The sequence below is a fragment of the Simochromis diagramma genome, unplaced genomic scaffold (assembly GCF_900408965.1).
Source record: "Simochromis diagramma unplaced genomic scaffold, fSimDia1.1 OVJJ01000337.1, whole genome shotgun sequence".
In the NCBI taxonomy this organism is placed as follows: Eukaryota; Metazoa; Chordata; class Actinopteri; order Cichliformes; family Cichlidae; genus Simochromis; species Simochromis diagramma.
Genome location: NW_024386982.1, coordinates 2,169,839 through 2,184,756, shown reverse-complemented (window position 1 = coordinate 2,184,756; position 14,918 = coordinate 2,169,839). Strand labels below are relative to the sequence as shown.

Sequence of the window (14,918 nt, the reverse complement as noted above, 5' to 3'; positions counted from 1 at the left end):
CGTTTTGTTTTGTTTTTTACAATTGGTTCACAAAAAATGACATTTTCTGTTTTATAATTACATAATAATCTGGGAAACTGGTTACAAAAACTGTTTTGAAAATGTTACACATTTATTTCTTACAATTTGCTGTTGAAATTGTTTGTCTATTTCTTATATTAAGATATCTCAGTTTTTCACTGACAGAGAGAAAGATCACTTAAGATCAAAGTGTGCCCACAATGTAAAATGGTTTTGACAGCCCTGATTTATGATTGGCTGTCCCTCGAAAACAAAAGGTTTGTATGTCAGGTGGGTGGGGCTGCTCCGGTCACATCTCGAGAAATGAGAGGCCTGAGATGGACATGTTATGGATATTCACTCTCAGTGAGGTCATACAGAGACACCCCCGCTAACCTCATCAGATGGGACTTTGGTCATGTTTAATATGAGCATCTATCTCTGCAACAGTATGTAAGGACCACTTACACAACTTGCTGTCCAAAAAGTAGAAGATTGTTGATGGTATTTTACTCTGCATGGAAAATGTAGAAAATAATACATCCATTATTCTACAATAGTAAAATACTCTCATCACCTGCTTCACAGGTTTATTGTCTTGTCTTTTTTCACCTTCCTGTTTTAATTTCAGAGAAAGGCAGAACTGGAGTGTTTCCATGGTTCATGGGATCGTGTCGTTAGCTGTCAGCCCGTAGACTGTGGCTTTCCTGATCAGTCTCATGTCTACCACGCCATATTCAGTTGTCCTTGGGGAACCATGTTTGGCAAACAGTGCTCCTTCACCTGTGGATCACCAGCCATTTTACAAGGTAGCTCATGGCTTTACATTTCATACTTTAACTATCCTGCACACTAATGTTGCATTACCTCACAAGCAGTCAGTTTTGCAGTACCTTGCAAAACTGTCATTATTACCTCTGATCCTAGGACTTCATAACAGGGCAAACAGAGGTGAAATTAACAGTGGTTCAGTTTGACCGAGGTCTTTCCTTTTCATAACTGAATTTTGCATTGAAGCAACTGTTTCTGATCCCATGTGGTGTATAAATGGTAAATGGACTGATTCTTTCAGTGCTTTTCTCCTATCCTGGATCATTAAAACGCTTTATACAGCATGCCTCATTCACCCATTCACACAAGCACTTTTTTCCTGTGCTTTTTTAATTGCTTTCTATGTAACATTCACACTCCAATGAATGTATCAGAGAGCAGCCTGGGGTTAGCATCTTGCCCAAGGATATTTGGCATGCAGACTGGAGCAGATGGGGATCGAACTGCCGTCCTTCTGATCGGTAGATGAGCCACTCCATAGGGTGGCAATGGGGTTTTAATATAGTGGCTGTATATGAAAGACGCAGATTAGAAATGAATAATAGTAGTAGAAATATTTACTGCAGCATAGATGGATCCACAGGAACAAGCGAAGAGTAACCATAGTTGCCACTGTCACAGGCAGGCCGAGCAGCTGCATCTGTGCTCGCACCCAACAGTTGGATTCTGCTGAAGTTGGTTGTGCATTTGAAATTGAATAATGAACCCTAAACGAATCACGTAATATGTGACGTCACTTCTGGGGCGCTATACTTTCCTGCCTCAAAAATGTGGCTCGACTAAGTATTTGGCTGTAAACTATGTAAACTATCATGAGCTGAAGCTTCATTTCTTGGCAGCATTATAAGAAATAAAACTAGAAGTGACAGTCTCAAATGTATTACTGGTTGCTGTTCCCAGTAAGACGCAAAAGAGTAATGAGCTCATAATGAGACATTTTTAATGTGGAAAAAATTTTGTGATTGAGCAACTTTTTTCCCTATTTATTCATATTACTGTCTGGGAAAATTAGGTACCTAGTCTGTTGTCTTTGGGCAATTCTTGTAGATAACAAATTCAATTGAATTCATTCATTTTTATATTGTAAGGCAGGGGTGGGCAACTCCAGGCCTCGAGGGCCGGTGTCCTGCAGGTTTTAGATCTCACCCTGGGTCAACACACCTGAATCACATGATTAGTTCATTCCCAGGCCTCTGGAGAACTTCAAGACATGTTGAGGAGGTCATCTCGCCATTTAAATCAGCTGTGATGGATCAAGGAGATTTCTGTCAGAATCTGCAGATTATACAGTTTAAATAAAATGTTCACGTTTCTCCAACGTCCTTCCCGATAGTTTCACTGACATCTACGCTGGAAGCGTTCGCGATGTCTTCTCCGGCGCTTCTCCGGCGCTGATAATTGGCGTCTGTCTTGTGTCAGTGACGTAAAAGACGGATTTAATGCGACATGACCGTTGAAACAGCAGTCGCGTTCTAAAACATCAGATATGTATCGGATTCAGTACCACATACGAGAGTGACCCAGATCGGATTTGAAAATATCGGATTTGTGCCGTTCACACTGTCACGCCGTGATCGGATATGGGTCGCATAGGGTCAAAAAAATCGGATTTGATGCGCTTTCACCTGCAGTGTGAACGTAGCCTAAAACCTGCAGGACACCGGCCCTCAAGGCCTGGAGTTGCCCACCCCTGTTGTAAGGTAAAGACTCTTCAAAAATACCAACCAATAATCAAACATAGATGAAACCTTATGAGGAAGCTGTAGCTAAAAGCTTCATCAAAAAGGAAAGTTTTAAGTTTGTTTCTGTAATTTCTATTATTTTGATGGCTTTTGCTAATAATCTTTTAAACCGCTTTATGACTGAGCTGCTGGAGTTACAACAGTCTACTGATCACAGCAAAATGCTTTCACCAACTAAACTCCAGAAGATGAAGTGGTTTTAGCTCCTGACAGTCAGATATAGCTGTTTATTTAAAGCACATTTGTTCAGAAGAGCAGCTCAGAAAGGTGCATCGTATCTGCATGGTTGACTGAAATCACTTTGGAATGTTATTTACAAACTTTCAGTTAGGATTGCTCTTCCCGCTGATGTTCCATGAAGCTTTACGGCCAATTAAATATTAGGTGGTTTCATGAAACATTGCTAGCCAAAGTGTCAAGTTCAGCCAGCTCTCCTAGCAGATACCCTTCTGTCTGTCCTATTGTCAAATCTCTTGTCGCACATTTCATCTGCTGGCTTATCTGCAGTTTGGTTTGCAGCCCACGTCAAGCCCAGAGTTTTCTGACTTAAGTGTTGTGTCCATTGTCATACCTGTTTTGTTGTGTGAATGCTGCTTCTCTCACTTTCTATTAACTTTCCATGCACATGAGGAGGTTTCAGAATAGAACCATGCCGCCAAATATAAACTGCAGATGGAATAAGGGTCCTATTTTGACTAAAGTGTTCTTGACAGAATTGTTATTGAAATTCAGGATGAACTCTGAGAGAAACATCTATATGGCATGTTCCTGTCCCCTTTGCACGCACACATAGACACCACACAACTTTCTCGTACTTAGATGCCCACAGTGTTTTTATAAAGCTCACGTGCATCAAGACCATAGAGAACAAATATTGCCTGTGGCACCCACAATTAGGACACAAGCATAGAATAACCAGTACAGGTTATTTAGTAAGGTTATGCAATGCAGCAGCCGCTTCTTGAAGTGATTAAATGGAATGAACGTGATGTCCACACTTGGGTTGGCGGTTGGAAAGCCACAGTGAAATGTTGTAGTAGAGTCAGCAGTAAGACCCATGGATTCCTGATCTAAATACAGATTGTGCTGAAATAATTCTGTTTGTGGCTTTTGATTCTGTGGAGTATGTTTGAAGTCCATCATGTATTACTCAGCACTGAAAGCACACTATGAAGTTCACAAAAATATATTCAGGGTGCACCAGTACAGCTGTAATGCATTTTTCATTATTCCAAAACTTGAAAAATGAGATTTCATGTTAAAGATTCATTACGGACCTAATAAAAGTTGTGAAAGGTTTAGAGTGTTACCATTCTCCACACATAACAATACTCATGCTTCGTGTGGGGCCATTCAGCCTTGAAAAATATTAGCTATGGGCAACAGTGAAGTTTCAATCTGCTCATAACTGTACAAGACAGAGCTATGAAACTTTTACATACTTGTTTTTCCCCCCCTGTGTTTTATTGTATATTATATTCTACTTTTATGGCTGTGCAGCACAGTTCCAGCATTGTAGGTGCTTAAGATGTTTATATATATGTGTATATATGTGTGTGTATGTATATATATATATATATATATATATATATATATATATATATATATATATATATATATATATATATATATATATATATATATATATATATATATTAGGGGTGCAACGATATTCGTATCGATATTGAACCGTTCGATACAGTGCTTTCGGTTCGGTACGCATATGTATCAAACAATACAACATTTGTAATTTATTTTATCAATTTTCCTTCTGACAATGCTGTCTGTGTTGAGCGCTCAGTGAATCTGCGTTTGACTACTCCGCCTAGGCTGCACTGTCGAGCGCAGATCCACTGAGCGCTCAACACAGACAGCATAGTCAGAAGGAAGAGCGCAGGGCAAGCTAGCGAGACAGAAGTTAAGCTCTACTTGCAACATTCAGATCTGGCGTTTGGAATTATTTTGGTTTTCATGTGACGTATGACCCTGAAGGTAAGCGAGTCATGGACTAAAGTAAAACAGTATGTTGGATGTGCCATGCAATGCTCAATTACATTGGTGTGAACTAGTGTGTTAGCGCAGTTAGCTCGTTAACGGAGATTTGCCGTGTTGTGGCGTTAAGGTCATTTCAACGAGATTAACCTGAAAGCACTAGTGGGAACACAACGAATATGACTGCACATTTACGCCGACATCATCCTAGTGCAAAGACAAAAACAACAAGCATGCTACTAACTTTAGCCGAGTCATTTAGACAGCTGTTAGCACATGATTCTCCTTATGCTGCTGAGAATATAGCCCAGAAGAAGCGGATAGTATAGCTTTTATTTTGGAAAGAGACATTTCTCTGTAATAAACTCTCTTTTCCAAAGATGAGTGATTCCTCAATCAGATACAGGGCTTGCAATATCGCTAGCCCGACGTCCCGGAGCTAGCGATTTTTTCAGTCGGGCTACCAAAATCTATCTCTTCCCTGCCTGTCGGGCTATTGTAGGAAAAATATATGTCAGTGCTTTTGCATTCTTTCAGAAATGTAGCTGGGTAATTATGTCATTGGCATCGGTGAGCCACTGTCAATATGTGACATATTGAAGTCGCGTTTGAATTTGCGCTTGTTTTTTTGCTTTCCCTTTGCAATCGTGTGAACTGTGTATAGAGAGCGACAGCACTGATCTGTGAGTGATGATAATTTGTGCACCAATTCCTCTGACATCGTCTTATTAATCGTTAGCTTACTATGCAAACATGACAAGTGAAATCTCCCGCAGCTTAAACATGTGAGAGGTTGATCGCGCAGAGAATCGCTGAGCTTATGTGAGTGAGCGTGTAAAAGCATTTCAGTTCTGCTGAGCCAAATAAGACAGGTCAGGGTGAAGAAGTGACAGCCAAAGAAAAGCTTACCACAAAACGGAGAAGTTATGACAAATCAGACTATAAGGCAAAAAGAAAGTGCAGCTTTATGGTTTCATGGACAAAATAATTTCTGTGGCTGCAATATGATGAGCTAAATAACCAGGGCTGCACATAAGTGGTCCGCAGGTGCGCATTCGCTGTCAAAATAAAAAACACGCACAAGGGTTAGGGTTAATTTAAAAACTGTACTTTTGAGTTAAAATATATATTTATAATTTTAATAAATGACAAATTAAAAAGGCATGAACATTTTTTTTTGTATCGAAAAAATATCGAACCGTGACACCAAAGTATCGAACCGAACCGAACCGTGAATTTTGTGTATCGTTGCACCCCTAATATATATATATATATATGTGTATGTGTGTATATATATGTGTATGTGTGTATATATATGTGTATGTGTGTATATATATGTGTATGTGTGTATATATATGTGTATGTGTATGTGTGTATATATATGTGTATATATATGTGTGTATATATATGTGTATATATATGTATATATATATATGTATATATATATATGTATATATATGTAGATGTATATAGAGAGATGATGTATAGTTCTGAAGGCCATAGAGAAAAAGACTTAAGTATATACACTGGTCAAAATAAATAAAGAAATAAATAAAGAACACGGTTTAATCATTGTATAACATTAAGTCATTAAGACTTCTGGGATATCAGTTCAAGTGTCAGAGGGGGTTGTTAATCAGTTTCAGCTGCTTTGGCGTTGATATAGGTTGATATAGTTAACCACAGGTGCACTAGATGGGCAACAATGAGACAACCTCAAAAACACAAATGTTTTTACAAGTGGAGGCTGGCTGACATTTTTTTCCTCCTCATCTTTTCTGACTGAGTTTTCGCTAGTTTTGCATTTGGCATGGGTCAGTGTCACTGCTGCTAGCATGATGCGATATCTGGATGCTACAGAGGTTGCACAGTCGGTCCAACTCCTATAGGATGGCACATCAAGACTTACTGTTTCTCCCAGCACAGTCTCAAGAGCATGGAGGAGGAGGCAGGAGAGCTGGACAGGGCTGTAGAAGGTCTTTATCCCATCAGCAGGGCTGGTATCTGCTCCTTTGTGCAAGGAGGAACACTGCCAGTGTCATACAAACTGACCTCCAAACAGGACACTGCTGGGCACTGTGGAGCCCAACTTTTAATTTGCTGTAATATACCGGAATTGGCACATCCACCGTGCCACTGATAGTCTGAGGAGACATATCCATGGAGGGATGCACAGACCTCTACAGGATAGACAACAGCACCTGCCATTAGTTATCAGGATGAAAGCCTTGGACCCACTGGCAGTGAGTCCTGGCTTAATTTGGTAAGGATGCCGGCAGTTTGTGGAGGATGAAAGAATTGATAACAGTGACTGTCCCCCATGCTAGGCTGAGTAAATCCAATAGAACACCTCTGGGACATTATGTTTTGGTCCAGGTTGTACCTCAGACTGTCTGTGAGATCAGTGATGCCCTGATATGCGCATGTATAAAAGCACATGAAGCCACAAAAACTACTGAGTACCATTTTCAGTTCCTGTAATGACATTTCAGCAAAATGGGAAAGCCTGCTGCATAATTTAAACACCATTTTTCTGATCTTGGGATGCGGGCGTAATGCAATGGCTGCTGTTTTATCCATCTAACAGCGCACCTGCCTGCGTCCGAAGCGGTACCCCAGGTATTGTACCTCCCTCTGTTCAACCACACATTTCCTTGAATTGGCGGTGAGTCACGCTTGCCTCAGGGACTCCAGGACTGCAGCCACCCGTTGTACATGCCCAGGAGTGACCGGAGGCAGCATACGCAGTGTGTGAACATAGCACCCAGTCCATGAGCTGCTGGAAAGTGGCTGGGCTCCAAACAAGCCGATTGGAAGTTGGGAAATTGGTGCAAACCATACAGAGTAGAGAAAGCCATTTTTTCCTTGGACTCTAGAGACAAGGGGATTTGCCAGTAGCCTTTGGTTAAATCCAGCTTCGTGAAAAAGCCAGCAGTGCCAAACCAGTCCAGGTAGCTCTCTGACCTGGGGAATTGGGTAGGCATCATACTGCGACACCTCATTCACTTTGCGGTAGTCGACACAGGAATATACTGACCCATCTTTTGTCACTATGGGACACAATGGGGCTACACCATGCACTGTGTGTCTCTTCTGTTATTTCCAGCTTTAGTATTTCAGCCAGTTCGTTCTGAACAATTTGTCTTTTATGTTCAGATAACCTGTAGGGCTCTGAACGCATCGTCACACCAGGGCGTGTTTCAAAATGGTGCTCTATGAGTGTGACCGGGCAGGGGGGGGGGATATCTCACAAAACATTATTGCAATGTAGCAATATCCGTTCTTTCAGCCTGTGTGAGATAGTTATCACCACGGAGGAAGGATGGTATGGTGGAATTTGGCACCTCCGGCCCCAACTCATCTCTTTCCTTCACCAAGCTCACCAGAGAAGTGGTTTCAGCCTCTCTCCGTGCTTTTAGGAGGCTGAGGTGATATATCTGTGTGGCTCCTCACTTGTCTGACTGTACCACTTCATAGTCTTTTTGAATGGCCGGGTGGTTCACCAGCTGACATTCCGGGCAGAACACACACCATTGGCGCACATCCGCCTAGATGCCTGGCCAATAACATCGGGCCATTATTTGCTCCAGAGTTTTATCATACCCCATATGCTCCATCATAGGATAATGGTGAGCTGTTTGGAAAATCATTTTTCCAGCAGCTTTTTGGCACCAACAACTGGGCGTGTTCCTTTTCTGTGCAAGTGTCACGACTCACTCGATACAGCCTATCTTTAAATGATACAAAATGTGAGCAGGTTAGTGCTGCGTCATGGTGCACCATGTGACCACCAGTTCCTATCACTTCGTCGAATGCTGAGCATAAGGTGTCATCATGAGACTGCTCTAGTGGGAAATCTGGCAGGAGCTGAATAGCGCCACATCTGAGTGTAACACAGACACAACATGCCGTCATAGGTCGTGAACGCATCCCCACACACTACCTCAACCGATTATTAAACCCCGCCCAATCTGTCCAGAGAATTAAGGGATGCGTCAGATCGAGGGTGTTTGAGGGCCAGTGACATAGAACACCTGATCCACCTCCATCCGTGGGTACTCTCAGCTGATGTATCCTGGTTGCCTGCACTTCCAGCACTCCTGCCCCGGCGTTCTTGTGGTTTCCGGTGGGTGGGGCGCAGCGTCTACAGCTGCCAGGACATGTGGAGAGACCTGCAAGAGAGACAGAGTTAGCGTCCCATGGCCGCAGACGGGAAGATGACTGCCCTCGCAGCTTCCAAAGCTATAGCAGAGGTGGGGAACCTCCTCAGGGCCGGAACCGGGCGACTCTCCGCTGCTGGTTGCACTGCCTCCTCTGGCCGTGATGCCACGTGGTCTTCAGCTAGTGTGACCGCTGCATGCAGGCTTGCGGGCCGATGGCAACTGACACACTGTGCTGTCTCCCCTTGAAACCCCTCAACAAACTGCTCCTGGACCACCGCATCCAGCAACTGTGCCTCCTCTGGTGACGGTCCCGGCTGAAGCCATCGGACCGCTGCATCATGGAGCCGCGGAGCAAACGCAAAGGTCTGATCTTTCACCCCCATTCCACTACCGCAAAATTGCTGCCAGTGAGAGGACAAGTAGGTCCAGGATGGCTCCACGCACATCTCCGAAGCTACATCTAGACGCCAGTGGCAAGCTTGAGCCTCCCCCAACAGCAGTGGCAACAGCGCCCATTCCGCTGCCGGCCGATGGGCCACTGCCCCACCCCTCTCCTGCAGCTGAGCCACAAACTACACATTGAGCACAAATTCAATACAACAGTCATTTGGAACTGCTTTTATTATAGTGTAAAGGCCTACAATATTAGGGCGAGAATACCAGTGATCTCTGAACCTTAAGGTTTTTCTTAATTTTCATTAAACATTATTATCATTCAATTAAAATAAGAAGTTCTGCTATATTCATGCAGTCAAATAAACGTGAACATATCTCTGTAACATAACAAAGCTAAGTACACAACTAACCTAGCTGTTTGGCTCTACTTTAAAATTCTCTGGGGATCTTAAAATCCTTCACCTCCCCTCTGCCTTCCTCTCCCTCTCTCCTCCCTAGGTGACAGTGACAGATTGGTGTGTTTGGAGGACGGGCTGTGGTCTTTGCCGGAGGCCTACTGCAAGATAGAATGTCCAGAGGTGCCAAGCATATCCGATGCCAAGCTGCTAACAGCAGACTGTCTAGCTTCAGGGCACGATGTTGGCTCTGTCTGTCGTTACAAATGCAACCCAGGCTTCTATGTGTTAGGGAGCCTCAAAAAGAAGATACGGCGGTAAGTTGGGCAGAAATGCTGGCAGTACAGTCAACAGAGTAGCATTAGTCAAAGTTCATTCACTATTTAAGTATTAATTGCAGCATAAAGCATGAAACACGCACAAAAAAATGTCTTCTTATTCTAATTCCAGGCGTTTCGTCTTCTGAATGATTCCTTAAATTATCAATGGGAAAACTTTTTATTTCAGGCGTTTACTTGTTATATCCAAATGGGACACTAGTCAGCATAGACAAACCAAATTAAATACAGTGTTTAATTACACATGCCTCCATGCGTAATGGAGGAAATTCTCTCTTTTCCTTTACTTTACAAGATTCCCATTACGCACTAGTTCATAAAATTAGAATCTTTGCTTTAGATTTTTTTTCTTAATCACTGTTGTAACAATGCATCCCATGAACACCCAGAACCCAAAGGGGAAAGTTTTAAATATCAATGAGTATACAGCTTTTAAGAGGTATTCTTTGGCCCATCATCCACATACCTATATTCAGTTTGGGAGCAAACTCACATTAGGGTCCAATAAAATATGTACTGCTGCTAACTGGGCCTCGTCATTCCTTTGCCAGTTGTATTCCCCAAGTAACTGCTCATTACTGAAAACAGATCCCATGTTTATAATGAAATGAGGGTCTCCTAACAGGAGATGCAGCCTGTGGCGTAAGTTTATGTCCTCCTTCAGGAGTCGGCTTTCTTCACACATTTCAGACGGCGTTGGGGGGTCAGGATGGTCTTGTATTTGAAAGCAGATTAATAAATACCAAACAGAAAGGCTATTTGATATCATAGAAAGCTTGCTAGTGATTCTAAATTTACCACAGATATGAATCTGAGTGGATCCGTTAGCCTGTCCAGGATGTGCCCCGCCTCTCGCTCTATGACATTTAGATTGGATCAGTACAAGAAAATGGATGGATGGGTAGATGAATGGATGGATTTTACCCCAGATTTCTTTGCAATCCAATGAACAACTTTTTATTTGGAAGTTCCATTTGCAGCTGGGTGTCTTTATGAGTTATGCTTCCTCCGACATGAGTAAACATTTTAATAACCCCTGATGCTTTATTAGTTCAGCATGTGAAAGTAAAAGGCAGCCGCTATTAAAGAGCTTTAAACAGGCTTTTTACTTTTACCTTTGACAGATGTACCCACATAAATATTATAACACACACTGTTGCATTTACACCCAACATGCAGCACACAGGAAATATTGTTTACACTGTTGTGTGTTCAGCGTTTCTTACAACACGTGCTTCAGTACATCCCAACATTTTTCCATGTAATGTGTTCAGTTGTCTGGTCAATGTCTTATTTGTAAACCTTCCTTATAGCTTCACGCAAAACAGCAGTGTGTGTTAAACTGGATGAGGTCTTGTGATAATTCGGGTCATTGAGAGATGTGTGTATTACCTGTTGTCTCTAGGAAGCACTTCAAGTTAGAGTGTCTGGAAGGAGGGCAGTGGGAGGAAACTGGCTGCGAGCCGATATCGTGCCCGGCCCCACCTGATCTATTCCAGGGCATGTACACCTGCACCAATGGCCTGTACTATGACACCGTTTGCACCCTTCAGTGCTCGGACACAACAAAAAATGTAAGGTTTCAACAGCTGTTAATTTATTTAACACCTCAAAGTGCTTGTACACAGTCATGACTATCAAAACGCTTTTAGATCGATCACAAGGAGAGTGATTCTGAGTGTCAGTTGAGTTCGCTAAGCTGCATGTTGTTAAATGTTTTGTCAAAAAGCTGAAGAAAAAAGTGGTCTAACACCTCTACTCCAAGTCATGCTGTACAAGTCAGTTTCACAAATCACACAATGCCTGACTCCTAACATGGTACAGTAACTGTAATGGCAGTGTTCATGGCTAATGCATTAGTATTGCCCCAGACTTCTAGAGGAATCATTTTGGGGTCACCCAGGAGCTCTTATGGAGGGTAAGTGAAGTGTGACAAAACCTCAACAATGGCTGTCATTGTAAATGTTTAAAAATGTGTCCTGCCAGCAGGAGTCCAGACTGTGGACAGTTTCATGGTCAAACCAACTCTGAATGCGCTGAACAAACAATGCTTTTTTAAATAGAAAACACACTTAACACAAAATAATTATTGTAAAAAGCAATTAAAGTTTTTCATATAGGAAGGTGCAGATTCACACAGGAGATTAAAAAAGATCCACTTCGGTGATGACTAAGAGAAAGACGGGATTAAGTGCATGTAATCTACACGGGCATAAACAATGAGAAAGACAGCAAATAACAAATATAAAACACAACAGACAAGAAGACTCATATCTTGCAGAGAAAAACGGATACTGCCCCAACATTAATATTAAAATCTAATAATACTGTTGGTTCACGTTTTTTGCAATATTGACCTCTGCTACTTCCATATAACACAAATGATACAGAAGGTTTACAGAGTTCACATATTAACTTGGAAAAACCTGATCAGCATTAATTAACAATACTGACCGTCAATTAACAATTTATTAACAATAGTTTAAAGGCAATATATAAACATTACGTATTAAATGAGTCAAAATGGTCACAAAGTGAATTACAAAATAAATCAGCAAATCAAATTTTAATACTGACTCTTATCTTTTTAAAGGTAAATCTTTTAGATCAGCGGTCCCCAACCACCGGGCCATGGAGCGGTACCGGTCTGTGAGTCATTTGGTACCGGGCCGTGAGAGTTGAGGCCCGGGCGTCAAATTCATGGTTTTCAGGGTTTTTATCATTGGTTGTTTCCCTGTGTCTTTTGCCGTGTGTTATGAATAAATCTTCTTTTTTGGGGGGGAGTGGTACTGCTTTTATTTTGTTGTATTTATCCGAGACACCTGAAAGGGCCGTGAAAATATTGTCGGACATGAACCGGTCCGTGGCGCAAAAAAGGTTGGGGACCGCTGTTTTATGGTAAATGGCCTGTATTTGTATAGCGCTTTACTTAGTCCCTAAGGACCCCAAAGCGCTTTACACGTTCAGTCATTCACACACTGGTGATGGCAGCTACATTGTAGCCACAGCCACCCTGGGGCGCACTGACAGAGGCGAGGCTGCCGGACACTGGCGCCACCGGGCCCTCTGACCACCACCAGTAGGCAACGGGTGAAGTGTCTTGCCCAAGGACACAACAACCGAGACTGTCCGAGCCGGGGCTCGAACCGGCAACCTACCGAATACAAGACGAACTCCCAACTCTTGAGCCACAATCGCCCACTAGATCACTACAACATCCTGATTTGGATTGGTGAAGCTCACATCATTTTCGCTTACATGCGACATCGCTCCTAGGATTCGGCTCTGTGGAATAACTGAAATTCAGATTTCACATACAGTTTTGTTTCTTCTACAAATTCCTACAAACAGCCATGAACCTGTATTTCCACCAAGTATTTTGTTGCTATAGTGAGATTCATGTGTATACATGCAAAAATGCCCAAACTGGGACAAGTGTAGACTTTCCATTGTGGATTTTAATGCCTGTATTTGTTTCCAGATTGAAATTCGCTGCACTAAGGATGGAGAATGGACAGCAGAATTTGTCATGTGTCCCAATCTCCAGGGATCTTGTTCTGCTCCTCCAGATCTCAACTCTGTGGAGTACAGCTGTGACCATGGGATGGCTGTTGGTGAGTGTGACCTTTAGATTTTCATTCTTTCTGTGAAACTAAATGAAACCATATATATCCGTTTTGGCTTATCTGGATGGACACTACATTTTTTCTACTTTATTATAATTCTTAGACTTCTACATTATTGTGTTTCTCATTTTAACTTTTTTTTAGGTGCTGAATGCTACCCAATATGCATTATGGCTGTAGACTTGGACCTACATGACCCGGCGGTTCTGCCCAATGGTACTACAGTCAAGTCTTTGAAACACTGGATGGTTCCCAAAAAAGTTCAGGTGAGATACCTTTGGAGTAGAGTATCGGTATACTGGGGGAATGTTTTTTAATTAAAGTTCAACACATACCCAAACATGGAGTGGCCACATCCTTAAACAGGAGATCTTCTGGTCTTGTCCTCTACGTGCTGAAATGTTGTGATGAATGACGAAATGCTGAATTGAAAAAAGTTGTTTGTACTTTACTTTGCATGTCATCATTTTCCAAATCAAAGCAACCCAGATCCAAACCATAGATTTCTAGGATGGTAGATTTACCTACTGCCTCTTAGAGAACCACTCGATCCCAAGTGACGTCCCAGATTACATAACTTGACTAGTGTGACTAGATATTTTTGGTTTTTCCAAGATCAGCAAAACAATATATGGTAACATGCACAATGTTGGGTTAAAAATAGTTCCTTTCCATCATATTTCAGACATTGTGTTTATTTTCTCAAGAAAAAGTAGAAACTTTGGCACGATGTCACAAACTGGCTCAAGGTATGTGACAAAGAGGGAGTCCACACAAGAAGTTTACTCAAATAAGAAAATTTGTTGTTACTGGAAGGTTGATGCCAGGTAAAGTGGAAGTTAGTAGTTCTTCTGAACCAGCTTTTATAGCCTGGAAGGCCAAGGTGAGCTGGATCAGCTGACAACCCCTCCCTCAGCCAAGCCAGCCAATAACCACCGAGTGTAGGCCAGGAGGTCCTTTGTAAATGTGACACCCCTCTTGCCGTCTCAATGTCACAACAGTAGTTTTTACAGCGTAGCTATTGTTTCTTAAATGCTGGTTTGAGATACAGTTTACCTGACTCACGCTTGATGCATATATAATATTCATACTTTCAAGGTTCATTGATTAATGTTGAACTGTGATCGCAACTTGTATAACTGGGTGCAGCTGTTAGGTTTTTATGATAAGCGATGAGCTTGGATGTGGTGAAAAATAACATGTTGTGATTGGTAAAAAATAACCACAACTGAGAAAGACATTGTGGTTTTTGCTACCATTTGGAAGCGCATGGTAGGTGTTACAAAACTGCTGTTGTTTTGCTCACTTGCTGCCAAGCGACTAGTCCAGAGCAGCGTGAAAGCTGATACGTTGACAAACAGTGCAGAGATTTTTACACAAAAACACCCATCAGGATGAATAATGTGTCCAAACATCTGGTGCACTTAACAAAAGC

The 14,918-nt window shown here is 42.1% G+C and overlaps 1 protein-coding gene across 1 annotated transcript in view; it reads left to right on the top strand.

The window, feature by feature from the left end:
• The window catches only part of pappa2 (pappalysin 2), an 89,081-nt gene that overhangs the window by 53,902 nt on the left and 20,261 nt on the right, over nt 1–14,918 (top strand). The window contains exons 20-24 of the mRNA XM_040039525.1: nt 632–809; nt 9,623–9,836; nt 11,263–11,431; nt 13,339–13,471; nt 13,628–13,749. Of these exons, the coding sequence (XP_039895459.1) occupies nt 632–809; nt 9,623–9,836; nt 11,263–11,431; nt 13,339–13,471; nt 13,628–13,749 (816 nt within the window). The remainder of the gene's footprint in view (nt 1–631; nt 810–9,622; nt 9,837–11,262; nt 11,432–13,338; nt 13,472–13,627; nt 13,750–14,918) is intronic.